This window comes from Hyperolius riggenbachi, chromosome 4 (genome assembly GCF_040937935.1).
Source record: "Hyperolius riggenbachi isolate aHypRig1 chromosome 4, aHypRig1.pri, whole genome shotgun sequence".
NCBI classification, from domain to species: domain Eukaryota; kingdom Metazoa; phylum Chordata; class Amphibia; order Anura; family Hyperoliidae; genus Hyperolius; species Hyperolius riggenbachi.
In genome coordinates this window covers 283,980,453-284,004,780 of record NC_090649.1, presented here as the reverse complement: position 1 = coordinate 284,004,780, position 24,328 = coordinate 283,980,453, and the positions used below count along the sequence as shown (strand labels likewise).

General features: G+C 42.7%; 1 protein-coding gene across 1 annotated transcript in view; it reads right to left on the bottom strand.

Moving 5' to 3' along the window:
* The window catches only part of DCBLD1 (discoidin, CUB and LCCL domain containing 1), a 111,772-nt gene that overhangs the window by 34,233 nt on the left and 53,211 nt on the right, over window positions 1-24,328 (bottom strand). Inside the window, exons 3-5 of the mRNA XM_068231353.1 lie at window positions 6,669-6,806; window positions 5,034-5,085; window positions 4,089-4,161 (exon numbers count right to left, since the gene is read on the bottom strand). Of these exons, the coding sequence (XP_068087454.1) occupies window positions 4,089-4,161; window positions 5,034-5,085; window positions 6,669-6,806 (263 nt within the window). The remainder of the gene's footprint in view (window positions 1-4,088; window positions 4,162-5,033; window positions 5,086-6,668; window positions 6,807-24,328) is intronic.

Sequence of the window (24,328 nt, the reverse complement as noted above, 5' to 3'; positions counted from 1 at the left end):
GACTGAAACTAAACTGTATTGATCATCAGGCAGGCAAGAGGGGGGAGGGCAACTAACACCCTCATGTCATTTTCATAACCATTATTTATAATTGTCAGGTGTGGTAACCTGCTAGCTTCTCCCTTTGTTTCCTGACTCAGCAAGGCTCTTCAAACAAGTGTAGGGACACACCAAGCAATGTCTGGATGAGGGGGAGGCAGGATCTTAGGAGGTCACTAATCTCAGATACCTTCATGTGGTTGGGTGGTGACAACATCAACATTAGGGGTGGATTTTGCAGCAATATAAACAAAAGGCTGGTTTTGGGCTTGTATTTCATCCCTATCAAGACTGTGCCTGACCTTGAGAAAGCGTTCTCCATGTAACATACAGTATTTCATTGCATTGTAAAACAAAATGTTTTTTTAATCTCCTTAGAGTGTAAGCTCATTTGGGCAGGGCTCTCTCCCCTTATGTGTTATTACTGCTGTGTAAAGCATATTTTCCACTTTCACGTATGATGAATCACTGACCTCTTCAATTCTAGTTTATCTGTAACCCACTGCCTTGTAACTGTCTGTACTGTGCATTCTTTATTGTAAAGCCCCACAGAAGACGCTGGGCGCTAGAGAAATCCAAAGTTATAATAATAATAATAATAATAATAATAATAACGGACAACTATTGGCAGGACCAAAAGTAACATGTTTATTTGGCTCAAACTGTCCCAGAACGTTTTTAGAATTGAGAATAAAAAAAAGCCTGTACATGTTATAAAATTTGTTGTGTGACTACATTTGCCTCTACAGGTGAGTACACAGGCACAATGTTTGTCGACCCAACGGATCAGGACTTTATCCCTCATGCAACAGTTTGGGGGCGGTGAGCTGTACAGAAGCATTTATCCTGTTGCTGTGCGGGGAGGGATAGCATACATCATGACAAACTACTTTTGTCCACAGACACCTGTATACCCACTAGATTCTTGGCCGAGACCACCTGACAACAGTCTAGTGCAGGGGTGGGCAAACTTTGTAAGGATCCGGCCGCATTCCCCTCCAATGCGGCCCATTGCTACTGCAACTCACTCGGTCTCTTTCTCCTTGCGGAAAAATGGCAGGGAAGAATTGTGTATAACTCACCCTTTCACACTCTCCAGCGGCAATCTCCATGCCAACGGTGGCATTGTGGGATATGCTGCTATGTAATGACAGCAGGTCACATGATGCCGCCATTACCACGGAGAGTGTGATAGGATGAGTTGGCTTTCTTGTACATGGTATGCATGTATCGTTCTAAGGACAGCAAGAGGGATATGAGCCAAATCCAGCCTGCGGGCCGTAGTTTGCCCATGGCTCGTCTAGTGTGTGAATGAGGCTTAAAGTTGTGCTCCAGCCTCAGCCCTGTAAGTGTGTAATCTAATAAACTATGTACTCATATTCATTAACAGCCGGCCAGAAACATCTTCTTGTTGAAACAACACTTGTACAGACACACTGCTTGGCAGGCTGTTCTATTGAGATGGGTGAGAATGAATGATGGGTGCCTTGTGACAGGGACTATGACAGAAGTCTGTCACTATGCATCCAACATGACAGATCACAAATAACCATCAGTGGCATTGAGGGAACCCTTACTTCTACCAGATTTCAGAATGATCTTTCTGGCTTCCGAAAATCAAGCTTTAGTCCACTGATGTGGCAGCCATTACCTGCAATACATCTGCAGCTGATGAGAGGACACAAACATTTGGAAATAGACTCAGCTTATTATTTAGGAAGAGACTGGGCAATCACACAGACAAAGATTGATGCCTGTAACCCTATACCCATTTCACATTGGGGGAGAGACAGCCATTTGAGAGCCTCTGTGATGTTAAAGGGGGCATTTAGATTTTACCATAAGTGGCACCCGAAGATGATAATGTGGGTGCAGGGGTCTTGTATAAGAGTAGTTACAATGGCGTATTGTGAAAAATATTGAATGTATATTTTTCTTTATAGAACATTATGAAAAGACAGATACTGCTTGTCTGTATTTGATTGCAGAGTAAATCTCACATTACAATAGATGAATCTACTACCAACGGACCACCAGACAAGGGGGGCTGCTATCATAATAAAACTTATAAATGTCAAGGTCAATTTAAGTCACAAGATGGCAACATCCCATTAAATATTAACAGCTTGGATTCTAAAGCTAAGTACACACAAGATAAAAGTCTTTGGAAAATGAAAGATCACAGACCAATTTTACCACCTTCCAGTATGAGAGCATACACCAACACAGTCTATTCTTAAAGCTAATGGGAATCCATGATTAAGTAAAACAAAAATCAGATACTCGCCTAAGGAGAGGGAAGGCTCGGGTCCTAATGAGCCTTCCCTCTCCTCTCCCAGTGCCCTCTGTGCTGCGCTGGCACCCCTGTTCTCATCCCCCGCCAAGGGGACTTCGGAAGTCTTCAGGAGGCGAGTCCTCCCGAAGACAGGCAGCTCCATACTAAGCACACGCGAGTGCATCATAAAGGCCGCGCACGTGTGCGCAGTGTAGAGCGGCCAGTCTTTGGGAGCACTCGGGCTTCCGAAGCATTTTCGAAGCCTCCCTTCGGCGGGGGAGCAGCGGTATTTGACCGAAACAGTCGAATACCACTACCATGGAGCCAGCGCAACAGCGAGGACCGGGAGAGGAGAGGGAAAGCTCTATGTGACCCAGAGCCTCCCTCTCCTTAGGTGAGTATCATTCACTTTCACTTTAAGCTGTGTACACCCATCATCTGTCACATAGGTTTGTCAGGGAGGTTTGAAAGACTGATCTTTCTAAAAATGCTGTACACATGCAAAAGATCAGTTCCTGCAAAATGCTTTCATAGTCTATAATAACTGGAGATCTCATACACACCTTGTTTAATGGACCTTAATCTCCAGATCAGATCCACCAGGATGGATCTTCCATGAACTGAATGATCCGATAAACGTACGTTAAACAAGGTGTGTGTGAGATCTCCAGATATCGACTATGAATGTATTTTGCAGGCATAGGTATCTGCAGCATAGGGCAAGAGGGGTCAGGAGTCCCCCAGCCAACAGCCGCCCCACACCTCCCCTCCCCCCACCCCTGCCCTGTCATCACCAGCTGCCGCCACTTCCTCTCTCCGTCCCCACTGCTTTTGCAACTCACAGAACTCAGATCAAGGCGACCAGAGAGGTGGCGAGAGGCAGAGCCGGGCGCACGCTACCTGCAGGAAGCAAACACGTCAATGCGGAAGTGACGTCATTGGTCTCTTCCGCATGTGAAGTGTACAGGTCCGGGCAGATAGCCTGCTCTGCCTCTCTGGTCACCCTGATCTGAGGTCTGTGCGTTGCATAGGTAGCACCCAGCAAAGCTCCCAGCACTGCAAAATCTCCATATATGCAAACTGCCCAGCAAAGCTCCCAGCCGTGCAATTTGCAAAGCCCCCAGCCCTGCAAAGCAAAGTGCCCAGCACTACCTAAAACTGGGAGGCACTTATCACTACCTAAACTAGGAGGGTCTCTGTCACTAACCTTGGGGGGTCCCCATCTTTACCTAAACTGGGGGGATCCCTGTCACTACTTAAACTGGGGGGCACCTGTGTTGGAGGAGCTCACACTCTTATCCCTACCACAGTCCTAGTCTAATGTTCCACCATTGCTAAGTTCATGTAAATTTGCTGTAATGGGTCTTTAAAAGATACTGTCAGACACGTTTTCCTTCAGAATTCTGCTTGCAGAGTGTATGCAGTCTGCGTTCTCTGTTGCAACATAATAAATCTTTAATTTGGTCTTTGGTCGTATCCATCAGTCTCAGAGACCCCCTAAACTGGGTTAACAAAGCCTACAACCACAAATGTGGCAATAAGTACCCCCCCCCCCATTCCTATGCACTGGAAGGGGCCAAGAGCCCCTTATCCATAAACTTGGGTAAGGGTGCTCTGCAGGGCGGAGGTTTCACTGTCACCAAAACTTGAAATGTATTTTCTTTGTGCCAGGCTTTATTGTCTCTCCTACATCAATAAAGATTTGCAAACTACACCCAGCACTTACACAGGAGGAGCTACATATATAGCAGGAGTATAAAACACCAATACTTACATCTCTGTATCCTTCTGCTACATCCCCAGATATATCTCCTGCAATGTTTTTACAGCCAGCTGGACAGTACCTACTGTGGCCACAAGAAGAAGAAGAAAAAAAAAGTTATAAAATATAATGGAAAACTTACTAAAAAAAAAATCACAAAAAACAGAATGGGTTTCCAAAAATGCCTAAATTTGTCCTCATTGTATTAAACAAACCACAGGATGCTTATCGCCTCCAAATCACTAGTCTGCAGTATGGGATATAACTGCTATAGCCAAGGAAACCATATATAACACAGGGATTGTATAAAGCAGTTTTGGGCAACAACTGCATGATCTACTGAAAGCCTTTAATGTAATTAGAAACTTTTTAAAATTCTGATGGGCACACTGAAGCTAGATTGTTCCATCTCTGTGACTGGAGTTGCACTTAAAGGGTGCCTAAACTGATGTGACATGAGATAAACATGTATTTACATTGCTAAGCCTACATAGAAGTAGGCGGTTTACATTTTTTTATTTCTCTCATTGTAGGGGTTACAATTCCAGTTCCTCTCCAGCAACTCTTGCTTATAACGAATTAGAGGCTATAAAATTCCTACATTGCAGGACAGATCAGACATACATCCAGATTGGCAAGCAGCTGGCACAGAAAATGTTATTCTGTTTTATAAACAGTTCATTATTACACAGTCAGAAACAAAGAAAACTGGTTTTAAATGATGATAGGTTCAACACTTGATTATTAAAGTGGATTATTACAAAACTTTATTTAAAACAAACATTCCTATGCATATGGGTGTAAACAGTCACCACTCCATAACAATAATATGCAGGCAACAACATATGAGCTAAACAATAAAGGAGTATGGTATGTAGATCGATTATGTTTAGTGGCAAGAGAACACAGCTTCGCATAGTGTCATATAACTGTAAAGAGCACATACGGTACACCTACCTGAACTCTGTCTCATTGTTATGGCTTGACCGTGACATACAGGTGATTAAATCTGTGCAAATAGAAGTAAATCTTATTATAACAGTTAAAAAAAAAAAAGATACATACATTAAAAGACTAAACTCTTGGCAAAAGATTTAAAGATTTATTCTAGTTGTATAGAATGTAAGAAGGTTAGAATCTCTTCTGGATTCCAGTTATTCTGTGTCCCACCATGGAGAAATGTTTTCTTATCCAAACTGGTAGTGAAATTTTCATCAACTCAGACAGACACAGTAATGTGAATTACTGTACACTGTCTTTCCTGAGAGGTAAAGATACAGTGCGTCTATCAGTTTATCAATCTCTCACACTTTATTTACTGATGAAACCAGGGAAGAACGCAGAAAGCAGGAACATTCAGACCACTTCTAATCCTTCCCCTGTCTGAATCCAAAAATAAACAGCCTATTACATGTGTGTCAGATACTGGTACCACACCAGACCACATACAATTAGGTACTTGTGAATGTTGTTGCATTTGCAACTGATCAAAAGCAGATCACTGATCCACGACTTGCTGAACCAATTAACTCATGAATTGTAGTTCTATGGACCCTTCACCAGTTCACCAAAGTTCAGTGTTGAGATCAGCAGATGTAGATCCAAAACTACAACTTCCATACAAGTCAGTTTTCCAAAAACAAACAAGCATGTTGAGCAAATCCAAGCAGTATGTTTGTATCTACAACTTAACAAAAATATCTCTTCCAATTCAGGACCATACCTACATGGCTGACAGCCCTACATGGTCTTTGGCAGACTCCATAGCAGTAGCTAAAATGATCTAATGTCAATCAATACATTGTGCATGGATTTGGATGGAAAATAAGATCAATAAAAACTGACTGAAATTGGACACTTGGACACTACAGGTTGTACTCTACCGTGAGAGCAGAGCCCTCTTTTCCTGTAGCTTAAATTGAGATTTTCTGCCCTGAATGATCAACTCCTGATTGATGCAATCATTATTAAATGAGTGAGAGAAATGATGCTGTCCTTTAATATGACCAATTTATGTAAATATCAATCATAACTTATACTGTAGCTACCTTTAAAGGGTAACTGTAAGGAGAAGGATATGGAGGCTGCCATATTTATTTCCTTTTAAGCAATGCCAGTTGCCTGGCTATCTTGATGATCTTCTGCCTCTAATACTTTTAGCCATATACCCTGAACAAGCATGCAGCAGATCAGAGGTTTCTGACATTGTCAGATCTGACAATATTAGCTGCATACTTGTTTCTGGTGTGATTCAGACACTACTAAAGCCAAAATGGTATTTTTTAAAATGAAATAAATATGTCAGCTTCCATATCCCTCGTTACAGTTATCCTTTAAGCTATTGTAGTCAATGCTGTTTCCAGTAACATAGGGTGTGTGTGTGTGTGTGTGTTACCAGGACCTAAGCAGCAACTGGCTGAATGACCAGCTCTGAAGACTGTTTGAGAGGTAATGGCAGATGTTGGAGGCGTCTGTATTGAGGATATATCATTACTCAGGATTATTATAAGTGATTGTTTAGGTGATAAAAAAGTGAACATGGCTGTAGACTAGTATCCAATTTGCACATAAGGAATACAGAATGTTGGCTACCTGGATGATCACTGCTGGCATAATTAATTAAGAATCCTCTTCCAGATACATGAATCCCGCTCTCAAAACGTACGGTGGCTTCATTGGTGTTCAGATACAGATCACTTGCTGCAGAATTCTGATTTCCACAATAGCTAGCTAAAATAAAGAATAAATATCCCATTAGAATACATGAAGATCATCAGTTCATAAAACACAGCTGATAGCAAAAATCAAGGGTCAACTTCCTTATGTTTTATTTGATTAGGCATTGAATTCAGATATAAAAATATCAGACATCAGTGTAAGCTACAGGAGAAAAGACTGGATGCTGGACATGGAACACAAAATAGACAGTGAGGAGGGTAAGGGCTTCGGCAGGTTAGGAGGGATAGAACTGAGGTAGAGGTAGGCTGTCAATCAGAGTTAAAGGGTTAGGGATAGAGGTTTAGAAAGGGTTAATCATTGTGGGAATGTAATTGTATTTGGGCACTTTCAGACAAGGGGTTTGGCAGATATTGTTGCAGCTCTAGCTCAGGCCCATTTTAAGCTGTTATCAGGTCCGTGATTAGCAGGAACGCCTGCTCTTTGCAGCTGTGTACATTGCAGTTATGAATATCACAAAACACATTTTAAATTAATCAACTGGGGGAAAACAAACACACACACATATACATACATACATACATACATACATACACACACACACACACTCTGTATACATATAGCTCATCTTTAGTTCACCACCTCTCAGGCCATAATATGCCCTTCCCCTCGGAGTGTGACCTGCTATCCTTTACACAAATGGACAACCGAATGGTTCAGCTGCTGTATCAGCTGAAGTCAGGCCTCCCAACCAACTAATACTGAAAACTAAAATGTGTAAATGTGTGCAACAAGTACTTTGCTTTTCAAACCCAGCTACTTTATCTATATATCTTTATGTTCAACTCATTTGAGGTTATGTTTTAAGAAATATACATTATATATATATATATATATATATATATATATATATATATACATATACATATACATATACATACACATACATATATACACACACACACATATATATATATATATATACACACATACATACACACATACATACACACACATATACACACGCTATTTTTAACTACTCCTCCCTGTTTTCAAGACGGGTTAGATCTTTAACGGCTAAAAGTCCTGTACTCGCTGCAAACCTTTTATTTCTACAGAGGACTGACGGTCTGCAGAGCAATTCAATTAAAAAAGGTGACATTTCCAACATTTAAGCAAATAAAATCAGAGAATATTAATCTCCCATAGCATACACTTCCAATGGAGAGCCGTGAATTTGTTAATGCATCTTCTCAAAGGAGATGTAATAGGGAAAGCTCAATGCCACCAGCTCATAGAAGGAAACAAGAATATGGATTTCATTTTGTCCATGTCCCAACACTGCTTTAAAGGAGTCTTTGTGTTGCTTTTAACAAACAGAAGGACTGATGTTTAGCAAATGTCCACATGTCCTGCCAAACAAGGCTGCTTGTAGATGTCTGAGGAGAGGTGCAAATTACTCTGTGAAAGTGTCAGCTTCACTTCCCAGACAAAGAGGAACCCTACTTGCTGCTCAGCGAGTGACACAATAAATGACTGCATGACACCGTCATTAGTGTCACTTCTTACAATGAAATACACAGGTGCTGCCTGGAAGCAAGTAACTGGTAGATCCTGCAGGGATTTCAAATTACATTTTATTTGCCCATTCACACACCGACTCACAGATGAACTCTGGGAATCTAGAGCTTTAGTGTCCATTTTTCTCAAATTAGCAGTGGTGTGCTGTAGTTTTTGCAATAAAATGAGCTGTCTGGCAGGCTGTTGTGGTTCTAATATGTACTAAAATGACAGTGCTATTTTACTGTAAAGAAATCCATCCAGATTCCTCCCCATAATCCCATCATCACCCACATGATGTAGTCAGAGAGGAAGCACACACGGCAGGGCTTGTTTTGAAGTGTAAACCAGTCACAGACCTAGGACTATGTTGCTTTCAGCATACTCAGGCTGAAATCCAATAGTATATCACAAGAAACGGTTTTCATTATAAATCCTCAGTAAGATCACTGTAGCCATGTTGGTCCACAAAAGAGGCGGAATACCATAAAGGTGCCACATACACTTTATACGAGGGTCATCCAGAAAGTAACCATTTGCTTTTATTCTTTCTGTGTAATTTAACTTGCATGTGTCAAGTTAACCTCTTCTCTCCCAGCAAGGTTTGTCACATGAATGCAGAACACAGGCAACTCTTTGTTCAGCAGTGTTAAAGTGGATCTGAGATGACTAACTATAACAAGTAACTTGTTGATATCTCTTTTCTAAAGTTTAGATAGTTTACACAGCAAATTTAGCTGCAAACAGCTTCCACAGTATATGATTATTTCTTCCTTTGATACAATGAGAGCAGCCATATTCTGCTTGTAATCATTACATACAGGCATGCTGCTCTGCATCTCCACCCCTCAGCCTGTGAAAACTCCACTCCACTCTCCGCCCTTTTGCCTCTGGCTGGCAATGCCTGCTCCTTCGGGAAAAACCTCCTCCTCCCCAGAGTGAGCTTCCATGAGCACTTGCTACATGGGACTCAGAATGTTTAGGTGCTGGAGGAGCTGTAGGTGAGGCTTGTTTAGTTTACAGGGAATTAGGGTATTAAAACAAATAAAACAAAAAAAGTATTTGGCTGGAGGAATGCCCTTTAAACTACAGTGGGTTGCAAGTTTTCCACATTTTGTCACATTACGGTCACAAACATGCATCAATTTTATTGGAATTCCACGTGAAAGACCAATACAAAGTGGTGTACATGCGAGAAGTGGATCAAAAATCATACAGCATTCCAAACATTTTTTTACAAATAAATAACTGCAAAGTGGGGTGTGCGTAAATATTCGGCCCACTGAGTCAATTTGTAGAACCACCTTTTGCTGCAATTACAGCTGCCAGTCTTTTAGGGTATGTCTCTACCAGCTTTGCACATCTAGAGACTGAAATCCTTGCCCATTCTTCTTTGCAAAACAGCTCCAGCTCAGTCAGATTAGATAGATAGCGTTTGTGAACAGCAGTTTTCAGATCTTGCCACAGATTCTCGATTGGATTTAGATCTGGACTTTGACTGGGCCATTCTAACACATAGATATGTTTTGTTTTAAACCATTCCATTGCTGCCCTGGCTTTATGTTTAGGGTCATTGTCCTGCTGGAAGGTGAACCTCCACCCCAGTCTCAAGTATTTTGCAGTCTCCAAGAGGTTTTCTTCCAAGTTTGCCCAGTATTTGGCTCCCATCTATCTTCCCATCAACTCTGACCAGCTTCCCTGTCCCTGCTGAAGAGATGCACCCCCCCGAGCATGATGCTGCCACCACCATATTTGACAATGGGGATGGTGTGTTCAGAGTGATGCGCAGTGTTAGTTTTCCACCACACATAGCGTTTTGCATTTTGGCCAAAAAGTTCCATTTTGGTCTCATCAGACCAGAGCACCTTCTTCCACATGGTTGCTGTGTCCCCCACATGGCTTGTGGCAAACTGCAAACGGGACTTCTTATGCTTTCTGTTAACAATGCCTTTCTTCTTGCCACTCTTCCATAAAGGCCAACTTTGTACAGTGCATGACTAATAGTTGTCCTATGGACAGAGTCTCCCACCTGAGCTGTAGATATCTGCAGCTCGTACAGAGTCACTATGGGCCTCTTGACTGCATTTCTGATCAGCGCTCTCCTTGTTCGGCCTGTGAGTTTAGGCGGATGGCCTTGTCTTGGTAGGTTTACAGTTGTGCCATACTCCTTCCATTTCTGAATGATCGCTTGAATAGTGCTCCTTGGGATGTTCAAGGCTTTGGAAATCTTTTTGTAGTCTAAGCCTGCTTTAAATTTCTCAATAACTTGATCCCTGACCTGTCTTGTGTGTGCTTTGGACTTCACGGTGTTCTTGCTCCCAATATTCTCTTAGACAACCTCTGAGGCCCTCACAGAGCAGCTGTATTTGTACTGACATTAGATTACACACAGGTGCACTCCATTTAGTCATTAGCACTCATCAGGCAATGTATATAGGCAATTGACTACACTCAGATCAAAGGGGGCCGAATAATAATGCACACACCACTTTGCAGTTATTTGTAAAAAAAATGTTTGGAATCATGTATGATTTTCGTTCCACTTCTCATGTGTACACCACTTTGTGTTCGTCTTTCATGTGGAATTCCAATAAAATTGATTCATGTTTGTGGCAGTAATATGACAAAATGTGGAAAACTTCAAGGGGGCCGAATACTTTTGCAACCTTATTTTTGTAAGGGGCACAATTATGCAATGAGTAAAAGTTTATCATGGATCTACTTTAACATGAAGTCTCCCCACCTCATTTCATCCAACCCCTAGATGAGGAGTCAGAATCAGAACCTTTATTTCGCCAAGTGCGACCGAGGTCGTACCCGGAATTGGTTGTGGTTCACGTGACAGTGGCAACAATAGCAAGGACAGAGATTGGCATTAGTACAGCAAGACAGGCATAAACAATAAGACAATAACATATACTACAAGCAAGATAAGCAAGACATGCAGTAACACACAGTTTTAGTCGGCCGATTATGCAGTACAATATGTGTTTTGCTCTTTTAAGGAGACCCTCCGGTTTGGATATTGTGCCGCTCAGGGATAAGTAACTTCGTACCACACCTTGAGTAGAGTTCTACCACGGAGTGCAGGCTAATATGTCCTGAAATGCGGCTAGTGTACCGCCGAGAGGCCAGAATTCAGCAGGAGGGCTGCTTGGGGAAAAAAGGTGTCCCTACGCCTGTTAGTCCTCGGGCAGATTGTCCTGTAGCGACGGCCCGATGGAAGGAGCTCAAAGAAGCGGCAGCCTGGGTGAGTCGGGTCCTGGGAGATTCCTTTAGCCCTTGTTTTCATTCTGGTGGTGTAGAGGAGATCTAGAGGTGGCAGAGGAGAGCCGATGGTCCTTTTCGCTGAGCTGATAACTCTTTGGAGCTTATACTTATCACTGGCTGTTGCTGTTGCATACCACACAATAATGGCGGAGCAGAGGGTAGCTTCAATAGTGGCAGTGTAGAAGCTGGACAGCAGCTCCCGAGGCATACCAAATTTTTTCAATTGGCGCAGGCAGAATAGTCTCTGCTGAGCTTTCTTCTGGATTTTGGTGGTATTCTGCGCCCACCTTAGGTCGCTCGTTAGGGTAGTTCCCAGGAACCTAACGCTGGAAACCCTGGACACCTCAATCTCGTTGATAGAGATTGGTTGTTGTGTGGGGGAGTGTCTCGTAAAGTCCAATATCAGTTCCACTGTTTTGGCTGCATTTAGGACGAGCATGTTGACCTCGCACCATCTGCAGATTCTCTCTATCTCGCTGCGATAATCATGTTCACCTGCCTCTCCGATGAGCCCGATGATAGTGGTATCGTCCACAAATTTAATGACCTTTACGGAGTCAGCGGAGGAGGTACAGTTGTTGGTGTACAATGAGAACAGTAGAGGGGACAGAACACACCCCTGTGGAGCCCCTGTGTTGGTAGTGCTCACACTGGAGAAGCAGTTACCAAGCTTCACCTGTTGCGTCCTATTAGAGAGGAAATCTTTTACCCACGCACAGAGTGTGGAGTCAACTCCAAGATGTGCCAGGTTGTCGATCAGTATGTTTGGGCAGATTGTATTGAATGCAGAGCTGAAGTCCAAAAACAGGATCCTAACGTAGGAGTTTGGTCTTTCGAGGTGTTCCGTGATGTACGCCAGACTGATGTTGATGGCGTCATCCACGGACCTATTGGCCCTGTATGCAAACTGATGTGGATCAAGGAGGGGGCTGGCAAGGCGTTTCAGGTGGGCAAGAACCAGACGTTCAAGGATCTTCATGACTATGGGGGTGAGGGCCACTGGTCTGAAGTTGTTGTATTCTGTGTTGCCTGGCTTTTTTGGGACTGGAATGATTGTGGACCTCTTAAGACAGGAGGGGACACTGCCTTCCACCAGGGACCTGTTAAAAGAGGGAGGTCAGAGTGGGGGCCAGCTGGTCTGCGCAAGTTCTCAGGCAAGTTGGTGATATGCCGTCTGGGCCGGCAGCTTTCCTGGCATTGAGTCTGCGGAGGTGGAGAACATCTTCGTCCTGGACCACTACTGGCACTGGGTCGACCTGGACCTTCGGTGAGAGCATTGTCGAGGGGTGCAGGGTTAGCCAGCTGCTTGGGACTTTTTTCAAACCGACCGTAAAACTTATTTAGTTCCTCGGCTAGTGAGGTGCTGGGGGTCGCATGCTGGGGGGGTGGTTTGAAGTTCGTAGCTGCTCTGAGGCCTTTCCACACCTCGCGTGGGTTGTTTGACTGGAGGTAGTGACCCAGCTTGTCAGAGTAGGCCCTCTTTGCAGCACGCAGTTCACGATTTAGGGCGTTCTTTGCATTTCTGAACTCGTCAGGGGTGCCGTGCTTGTGCGTCACCTCCTTGGCTTTCCGGAGGAGGCGCAGCTTGCTGTTGAACCATGGCTTGTTATTCGAGTGTGATGCCTCTACAACAAAGGGTTTGAAAACTTGTTAAAAATGTATGATAAATGCTTAAATAAAGGAGGTGATTTTGTGGAGCAGTGTTCTCCCCAGGCTCTTTTAGCCGGGTACTCCACCCGGCAAGTTTTGGTGAGCACCCGGCTGTCATCGGCTTACTTCCTCCTCTGCTGTAACCAGAGTTGTGCAGAGAAACACCGGCCCTACACTATCATCTCACCCCATCCGACTACTTGTTCGTGCCACCCGGCTGGAAAAAAATTCTGGGGAGAACACTGTGGAGAAATAATCAGAAGATACAGTATGCCTAAAATAAAATAAATACACCGTTTCCTACATTCCGGATGACCCTCGTAGATTTTCCCAGTCGATTCCCTGCAGATTCGATCACTGTGAGGGTTACTCTCCCTTCTTCAGATAAAGGAAAACTGATTTAGATTTGGTTTTTTTTGCATATTTGTTAAATTCACTGTGTTAAACACAAAAAAACTTTTTAAGCACACATTCACAGTTAGAATTATTATACTTTTAAATTGAATATAGATTTTATTTTTGGAGCTACATTTGCTCCTCCACCTGGTAAGATGAGTAAAAGAAAGCCTGCCTTTAAGCTTAGATCAAATGGTGGTTGAAAAACAAGGCGACCACCCTCAGCCACCATGCAAACATTCCCCTACCATTTACCCAGTTACTGTACATGCCAACAATTGTTTTGGGTATCCACATGGAGAGCTGTGGCTGGCAGTTGCTGGGAGGTTAAAGAGACACTGAAGCGAAAAAAAAAATGATGATATTATGATTTGTATGTGTAGTACAGCTAAGAAAAAAAACATTAAGATCAGATACATCAGTCTAATTGTTTCCAGTACAGGAAGAGTTGAGAAACTCCAGTTGTTATCTCTATGCAAAAAAGCTATTAAGCTCTCCGACTAACTTAAGGTAGCCATACACTGGTCGATTTGCCATTAGATCGACCAGCTGACAGATCCCTATCTGATCGAATCTGATCAGAGAGGGATCGTATGGCTGCCTTTACTGCAAACAGATTGTGAATCGATTTCAGCCTGAAACCGATCACAATCTGTTGAGCTGCTCCTGCCGCCTGTGCGCCCCCCCCCCGTATACATTACCTGAAGCTGGCTCCCGGGCGTCTTCTCCACGCTGCACCGCACCGCTCTGTTCCGATCCATCCCGGCGCTTCCTGTGTCACTCCGTGACCAGGAAGTTCAAATAGAGCGCCCTCTATTTGAACTTTCTGGTCACTGCAGTGACACAGGAAGCGCCGGGATGGAGCCGGAACAGAGCGGTGCAGCGCGGAGAAGACGCCCGGGAGCCAGCGTCAGGTAATGTATACCTGATCGGATCGGCCGCCGCTAGCGACGCGCACCCTACCCGCGGGCGATCGAGGGTAATTTCCCGCACGGCGCGATCCGATTTCGGGAGGAAATCGGATCGGCGGGTACGTTTAGCGCAAACGATTGGCAGCAGATTCGATCCCAGGATCGAATCGGCTGTCGAAACGGCCGCGAATCGGGCCAGTGTATGGCCACCTTTAGTCGTGGAGAGGGCTGTTATCTGACTTTTATTATCTCAACTGTAATTGAACTGTTTACTTTTCCTCTGCTAGAGGAGAGTTCATTACTTCACAGACTGCTCTGAAAGACTCATTTTGAATGCTGAGTGTTGTGTAATCTGCACATATTATAGAGTGATGCAATGTTAGAAAAAACACTATATACCTGAAAATAAAAATATGAGAATATTTTCTTTGCTGCTAATCTTCTAGTAATTATTCATAGTACACAACCAATTCATTATATCATATTTTTTTTCGCTTCAGTGTCTCTTTAATAACCATGCATTTAAAATCCCTGCATGTTAATATTGTAACTTGTCTAGAGGGTACAGTGATGTGAAGGGCATTATTACTACCCCACCATGGTTTCTTCCTGCCCATAAACCGCACACACCTGACAGGTGATGAATAGACTAATGTGAACTAAGCCACTTAAAAAATGAAAAATAGAAAAAAATAAGCGTATATTTTCAAAAAATGAGGGCTGGGTATTGATCATTTTATTGTTTGATACAAAAAGACCTATTAAGGTTTGAGCAGCCATGTAGGAAGGGAGGGAGCGGAGGGGTACAAAGACATTCAAATTAATTTTCAATCAGATTCTCCTCAAACCCAATCAAATAGGAGTGCTGCATGATCGTATTGCTGGTATCCAAAGACATATCAATAGCCATGGCAGCCACTATGGGGCCCTGGAGCAGAGGGGGGCCCAGGTGGTACTTTATGTATTCACCATTAATTTTTTTTAATCCTTCACCCTATGAATATGTCTAGGTGCCCATAGACTGTATGCAGTGTAGATCGAATGGGAATTTCAATTGCCCAATTAACTCATATCCATAGGGTAGGGGCAGGTCAGGGCCCTATGAAAGTTTTGCTATGGGGCCCCATAATCTCTAGCTAGGCCACTGCTGGTATCAGTTGTGTACCTGACCTATTAAACATTTAAGCAGTGTATGGCAGGCTTTACTGTAGCAGTAAACTAGACTTTAAAGCCCCGTCTACACTATAAGATGTTGCAGCGATCCGGCGGCTCGATTAGCCGCCGGATCGCCTCTTCCGCGTGACCGCCGCGTCCCCGCTCGCCGTGCATGCGCTGCATTCGATTCTCCGCTCGTGCCCGCTCGCCGCGCGTGCCCTGCATTCGATTCCCCGCTCGTGCCCGCCTCGTCTCCGCCGGCGCCGTTACCTTCCTCTCAATTCCCTGCCATTGTCCCCTCGCGGGGAGCGAGCAGGGAATCGGCGGTGCTGAGATCCGTCCTGTTGGATCTTATCAATCGAGCCGCATCAGCGACTCGATTGATAAGGAGCATCGCGGGCGCATCTACTCGTGTAGATGCGGCTTTAAAGCCGCATCTACACGAGTAGATGTGGCCGCGATGCTCCTTATCAATCGAGCCGCTGATGCGGCTCGATTGATAAGATCCGACAGGATGGATCTCCGCACCGCCGATTCCCTGCTTGCTCCCCGCGAAGGGAACAATGGCAGGGAATCGAGCGGAAGGTAAGCGGCGCCGGTGGAGACGAGCTGGCACGAGCGGGGAATCGAATGCGGGGCACGCGGAAGATGCGATCTGGCAGCTAATCGAGACGCCGGATCGCTGCAACATCTTACAGTGTAGACGGGGCTTTAGCTTTATACGCACAATAAAAAGAGGCTCTAAGTAAATCTGATTTTTTTTTCTCCCCTGCTGGACCAGCTGGAGTTCCCACTGAATGTCAACATTTTCATTTGTGATATTTGCTATTTTCTTAATTGAAAAAAACTAAAACAAAAATTATAATTACAAGAAATATATAAAATAAAAAACCTTACATTTCCTTTAATCTGAGGAAGCTAGTAAATGCAGCATGCATCTCGCAGCATGCATCGAGTTGTGTGCGCATGTCGCCCACTGGTAGTTGCAAATGTTGGTAGAAGCAGTGGTCGGCTTGAGAAGATGGCTCATGTCGTATGGGCCAGAGGCCAGAGGACCAGCACCCTGTAGGCAAGTAATTATGCTCCACAATGGCACACAACCATTCCTAACCTCCATTTTTTAGAATGAAAGAATAAAAAAAAAAAAAAAAAAAACAGTGCTCTGGTCCCTGTAAAGTGTCAGACAATGTCTTGTCTACGCTACACATTTCTTAAATGTAAGGTGGGGGGGGGGGGGGGGGGGAAATCAAAACAATTTATCATGTGCATGGATATTTTTACAAGAATCCAAGATGCAAATTATGGACATAAATCTTGAGAGTGGGACTGCGCTGATGAAATTGTCATCCAACATGCTAATCCCCATGCCATGTGTAGAAATAAAGCTTCTTTGCCTATATGAAAATCTACAGTCTTCCAGGCCTTTATGGTGCTATTGATTCAATGCACCATGGACACATTGCAAACAATGTAAAATAGCTTTCCATTGAGATATTTACAGAATGTGGAAGTAAACTGCAGCGTGACATACAAACACAGGAAACGGGTCTTTTCATGTGTATTATTTAAAGTAAGTGGTCAAAACAAAGAGAAAAAAAAGATACAGAGTACAAAGGATTGTGAAAATACTGACATCTTTATGTACATATAAAGCAACCATGCTGTCTACAGCAGAATGGTGAAGCTACGCATGAAGTGTATCAAAGCATCTCACTCTCTCAATTATGTTAACAAGAGATAGAATCCCAAGTACATAGTACTTTGTTGTTAACCGCCTTTCGCCATACAATTAGCAACAGGCAGAACAATTGCTTGAAGAAAAAAATATCCTAGGAAATGCCTTAAAACATTGCATTCCAAGTCAGCATGTTCAAATTGCATTCATATCTTAATAAATATGATACATATGCTTCAATAGAATACAAAAAGTTGTTGCCTAGGCAAAATCTTAAAGTGAACCAGAGGTGAAAATAAACTGATATAAACAATTGTATTTATCCTCCTACTTCTAAAAATGACCTTTTTTTTTTTTAGATAGGCCTTGGTTTTATTTTATATTTTAACATGTACAAAGAAGTAGATTTAACGTTTTGTCTCTTCCCAGTGGCAGCCTATAAAGTTGTACCTAAATGAAAATACATGTACTATTGACCTTTTTTTTACTCTCCTCCAGGAAAACTTTTATGGCTGTAATTTCCATATCGGTGAGGTTTACTATATTCCCAACCAGCTATTGACAAGACAGAATCTGTCACTTCTACGCTTAAAAATTAACTCTTTCAGGCAAGAAAATAAAACAAGTAAAAGAGCCTAGTTATGAATATGTTTTGCACTGTACATACACACATTTATCTCACGTCACCTCTGGTACACTTTAAGGGGCCTAGCGGGAGAGGACGTTATCTGTACACATTCTCAACGTTGAGGGAGGGTATGTGGGCACATATACAATACAGACCAAAAGTTTGGACACACCTTCTCATTCAAAGAGTTTTCTTTATTTTCATGACTATGAACATTGTAGATTCGCACTGAAGGCATCCAAACTATGAATTAACACACGTGGAAGTATAGTACATAACCAAACAGTGTAAAACAACTGAAAATATGTCTTTTCTAGGTTCTTCAAAGTGGCCACCTGTTTTGATTACTGCTTGGCATTCTCTTGATGAGCTTTAAAAGGTAGTCACCTGAAATGGTCTTCTAACAGTCTTGAAGGAGTTCCCAGAGATGCTTAGCACTTGTTAGCCCTTTTGCCTTTACTCTGCGGTCCAGCTCACCCCAAACCATCTCGATTGGGTTCAGGTCTGGTGACTGTGGAGGCCAGGCCATCTGGCGCAGCACCCCATCACTCTCCTTACTGGTCAAATAGCTCTTACACAGCCTGGAGGTGTGTTTGGGGTCATTGTCCTGTTGAAAAATAAATGATGGTCCAACTAAACGCAAACCGGATGGAATAGCATACCGCTGCAAGATGCTGTGGTAGCCATGCTGGTTCCAGTATGCCTTCAATTTTGAATAAATCCCCAACAGTTTCACCAGCAAAGCACCCCCACACCATCACACCTCATCCTCCATGCTTCACGGTGGGAACCAGGCATGCAGAGACCATCCATTCACCTTTTCTGCATCGCACAAAGACACGGTGGTTGGAACCAAAAATCTCAAATTTGGACTCATCAGACCAAAGCACAGATTTCCACTGCTCTAATGTCCATGCCTTGTGTTTTAGCCCAAACAAGTCTCTTTTGCTTGTTGCCTGTCCTTAGCAGTGGTTTCCTAGCAGATATTTTACCATAAGGCCTGATTCACACAGTCTCCTCTTACCAGTTGTTCTAGAGATGTGTCTGCTGCTAGAACTCTGTGTGGCATTGACCTGGTCTCTAATCTGAGCTGCTGCTAACCTGCGATTTCTGAGGTTGGAGACTCGGATGAACTTATCCTCCCGCAGCAGAGGGGACTCTTGGTCTTCCTTCTCCTGGGGCAGTCCGCATGTGAGCCAGTTTCTTTGTAGCGTTTGATGGTTTTTGAGACTGCACTTGGGGAACCTTTCAAAGTTTTCCCAATTTTTCGGACTGACTGATTTTAATTTCTTAAAGTAATGATGGCCACTCGTTTTTCTTTACTTAGCTGCTTTTTTCTTGCCATAATACAAATTCTAACAGTCTATTCAGTAGGGCTATCAGCTGTGTATCCACCTGACTTCTCCACAACGCAACTGATGGTCCCAACCCCATTTATAAGGCAAGAAATCCCACTTATTAAACCTGACAGGGCACACCTGTGAAGTGAAAACCATTTCAGGTGACTACCTCTTGAAGCTCATCAAGAGAATGCCAAGAGTGTGCAAAGCAGTAATCAAAGCAAAAGGTGAGTACTTTGAAGAACCTAGAATATGACATTTTCAGTTGTTTCACACTTTTTGGTTATGTACTATACTTCCACATATGTTAATTCATAGTTTGGATGCCTTCAGTGTGAATCTACAATGTTCATAGTCATGAAAATAAAGAAAACTCTTTGAATGAGAAGGTGTGTCCAAACTTTTGGTCTGTACTGTACAGCACATACCACTAGGTAGTAGATGTTAGCACACATTCCAGAATGAAAACCTATATTGCTGTCTTCATAAAAAAATAGTAAACAGTTTATTTTGGTACTTACAGACCTCATAAAGGGTTACTTTACAGGCAGATTTCCTACAGTTGGGTTATTTTTTTTAAAGCTGATGCAGTTTCAGACTGTGCTGGCCATATTCTTCTCTGCTTGTATTTAGAAGAATGCGCCATAAGATGAATGATGTCACACACAGACGCACGGTGTGATCCAAAAAAACAGCAGATGATCAGTTGTTTCTGGCATGAGCAATGTGATTTTTGTTGTGCCTTTTCAATGTGCATGCCCCAAACCCAGAGAAGCTTACATATTGACACTCAGATTTCTGGACATACACATTGAAGGAGGACAAATTGGCTACGCTATAACAAGGATCCTTCACCATACTGCTACTACAGTGAAATTTCTCAGTTTGGGAGAAGGGTATTCCAGGAGTCCCCAAGGGACCCCAGAGTGTAAAGATGCTCTGAGAACTCATATTTAAGCCAGAACATCTCCACAACTATGCCTCCAATAGAACCCATGGTGGTTTCTTTTTCATTTCAGTCTACCTAACCAGCTGGTTCTCAACATACATTCGTAGACCTTATCTCGTGAACCATAGGAGCTGGTGGTGTAAAATTCAGTGTGGGAGCAACCTCTCCCTTCCCTGAAAATATAAGGTCTGTGGGAAGCATGATTGTGAGAATATGGAGGCTTAAATTTAATTAATTTAGGGGAAGTTTTACACTCTCGCTGAAGCACCCGCCAAAAGTAGGGAACTCTGGAAGCCCACTAAGAAAAAACTATTTATACATTGTGCCAACATTTGGAGACTCTGGGACCCTTGGGGTCTTCTAGAATGCCCTCCCCCACACCAAGAATTACTTCAGATAAAACACGATCATGGAGCAGCTATAGCCATACACGTTAGACTACAGCCCGCGGGCCAAATCTGGCCCTCAAAGCCATTAGATTTGGCCCAAAGGTGCTTTCCCCACTGTGCATTAAGTATGGCCCACTCTAGACCACCAGGGAAGCTATATTGGAGGTGAAGCCCTAGAACATCCGGTAAACCATAAGGTTGAGGTAGGGGGAAAGCACTAAACACTAGTGAATTGTATAGGGGAGGGTGGGGGCCTCTAGAAACCAGTGAACTGTATAGGGGTTGGAGGGGGCCAATAGACACCAGGGAACATTATAAGGGAGTAAGGTGGTCAGTAGACATTGTGGTTGGGCCGAGACTAGTTCCCAGTGAACAATTTCTGCCCACTTTGTATTTGAGTTTGACAACCCTGCGCTAGACAGAGAAAGCACACATTTTTGCTAAGCTGCTGTGCCCAATGCAGACATCACAAGCAAGACTGCACTGGACATGTAGGCAAAAAACTAGGCAGCAGAAATCACGTTTACAAAAGAATAGTGCATGTGATTTTTAAGTATTAATAAAGAACAGGTTCTTAAAGCTACTCAATCAATAGTCTTGACTGTTTAAACCATCTTTCCAAATGAAACACAGTACAGTAAGTAAAGCTTGACGTATGTTAAAGACTTCATTTATCACTGTGTATTAGATAAAGATCAGATGACATTTTGAAAGTCTTTCACGTAGAAAATCAGGAAATTGCTGTGTATTCAAAAAACATAAGACAAGAATAGGCGGCTTTAGGTGCAGTCACAACAGCTTCCTAAGACCTTTCACTATTGCATTCTTCAAATAACATTGGTTTGTTCACATAATTCACATCGCAACATTACAGCACACAAAACTAGAGGCATCATAATTCTCATAAACCACACTAAGAATGGAAATGGATAAAACCTATGACCCAAAGCTGTAATGACTAGGTAAAAGAAGAAATAAAGGCCACAAAATAAAAATAGAAACACTTAAAATAATTGATTTTAAAAATGGCAATAAAAAAAGATGAATATATAAAGTCAGCGCAGGTCTATAGTAATACAGCTTTCATCATTTTTTGGTATACAGGATCTTCGAACAAAAGGGTAAAGAAGCAAGGCTTACCAGATTCCAACAACCCACATTATAAGGTTGTAAACGAGTTTGATAGGTGGTCCGCAGAACTTTCAAATGGTGTCGTTTCACCAGCGATGTTGCACACTACAGATTCCTCCGGAATATAGTAGATATCCTGAGATCGCAGAGACTCACCAAAGGGGAGTCCAGTAGGATAGTGACATGAAAGAGATGTACGGCACATCTAAGTGTAAACCGTCTTTATTACATAACAAGTAAAACAAATAAAAACAAGGCTAAAGGAAAACTCACATACGGGGCCCGTGCACTGGGAACCCCGAAAAAGTAGCGCGCATAAAATGGTCAATAGAAGACCTCAAATAAAATGGTGCTGCCTGTCGCCTTCCCAAAAAAGGGAAGGCGACAGGCGGCACCATTTTATTTGAGGTCTTCTATTGACCATTTTATGCGCGCTACTTTTTCGGGGTTCCCAGTGCACGGGCCCCGCATGTGAGTTTTCCTTTAGCCTTGTTTTTAATTGTTTTACTTGTTATGTAATAAAGACGGTTTACACTTAGATGTGCCGTACATCTCTTTCATGTCACTATCCTACTGGACTCCCCTTTGGTGAGTCTCTGCGATCTCAGGATATCTACTATATTCCGGAGGAATCTGTAGTGTGCAACATCGCTGGTGAAACGACACCATTTGAAAGTTCTGCGGACCACCTATCAAACTCGTTTACAACCTTATAATGTGGGTTGTTGGAATCTGGTAAGCCTTGCTTCTTTACCCTTTTGTTCGAAGATCCTGTATACCAAAAAATGATGAAAGCTGTATTACTATAGACCTGCGCTGACTTTATATATTCATTGCTTGTGTGGACTTTTGGACATTGTCCTTCTCGGCTGCGGTCGCCTTCTGCCTTGGCGCTGACACTTGTTTTTTATTTTAATAAAAAAAGATGGTCTTTTGTTTTCGATGCTACATTATAAAGACAACATAGAACAAGCAGTGATTTATTTCCTTATGGATTTCTTCTGTAATTATTACTGACAAGGTATAAAAATAAAGTGGACAGGTGAAAGGCCATGCGCTTTACACGAGAACTAACAAGCTGTGTGTATCACATAAGACAAATGATACATATAAACACAGGATGGCCAGCGGAGGTCCCTGTGGAGGAGCTGTACATCAGCATTCTATCAGAGGAAAGTAATAGAAGTCTCAGCATCTCAGCAGTGTGTGTCACAGTGAGCCACAGACAGGCAGTGTGGATTAGAGCACACACAGTCTGTGACAGATAAGAGACCCAGAGATACAGATGGGGGGGTGGACAGATCATTTGCTGTCAGAGGCAAAGATTTGTCATCCATGAAGGGTAATGCTGCCTTTATCTTTCATTTCACTCACCAGACAAATCTTTAATAATTTACTTGCTGCTGATTTCAGTCCATGAGTTATGGACCTTTCAGTCAAAAGAAGGAAAATGCAATCAGTAGCCTTCATCAGAGTTCATGAGCTGGAGCAGCATGGGGACAGAAGGGGACAGAAGCAGACAGTGGTGGGCCCAGTCACAGCTTTGTTCCATCAGTCAATTACTGATTTACTACAACACAAGGCTTCATGCAGTAGGTCCCTTCACTCCTCAAACACATTTTCAAAATGAATATTATGATACACGTTACATTAGTTAAACATACTCAAAACAAGCAAGCATTCGCAGTAAAAACAAAAATGTCAGGAAGTAGAGATTTGTCAATGTAAACACGTTGGTCTTTTTTTCGGATTCAAAGCCCTAATAGGATAATTACCTTATTTGTTAATAGTAACAAAATGTTAATTTATTTAACAGCGGTTTAGTTAAATCGGTTACATTCTGTAGGACTCTTATTAAGCTATTTATATACAAAGCCAGCAAATGTACAAGGAGGTAATAACTACGGTATATGCTAGAAGGCTTCAGAATACCACAAAAAAGGAAGTTAGGCCTTTGGCCACCTCTGGTTAACAGAAACAGCGCAAAAAGTTATAAAACTAACCAAATCTATGTGGGCAGAATAAAAGTACATAGTATGCTTTTGTGCACCACAGTATTCCACGTGACTTCTACCTCTGAATATAAAATGCCAGCTATGAATTCTCCCCTGAACCAAAAAACCCGCCACCAACCTTCCCTCAGGCTGTGAAACATTCACAACTCCCTATAACCAATGTGCAAAAGACCCATTTTTAATAAATGCATACATAGTCTTGATTCTTCTTCTCACAGTAGAAATCATTAAATCATAAATCATTAATTTACATTCCTAGCAGAAATTACCAATACTTTATCTATTGACACACAATTATGCAGTTCAATTATAAAAAAAAAAAATCATAATCATCTGGTCCAGTTTAAAGCAAACTAGTCATGTATATGAGCATATAATGAAAAATACATGATCAGAAGGCGCATTCGATGAAAACTGTGTCAAAATGATTAGTATTGACAGTAGCCACACGGATGTGTGATTATACAAATAACTGATTCTACCCAATCGAAAAAGTGATTCGCTGAG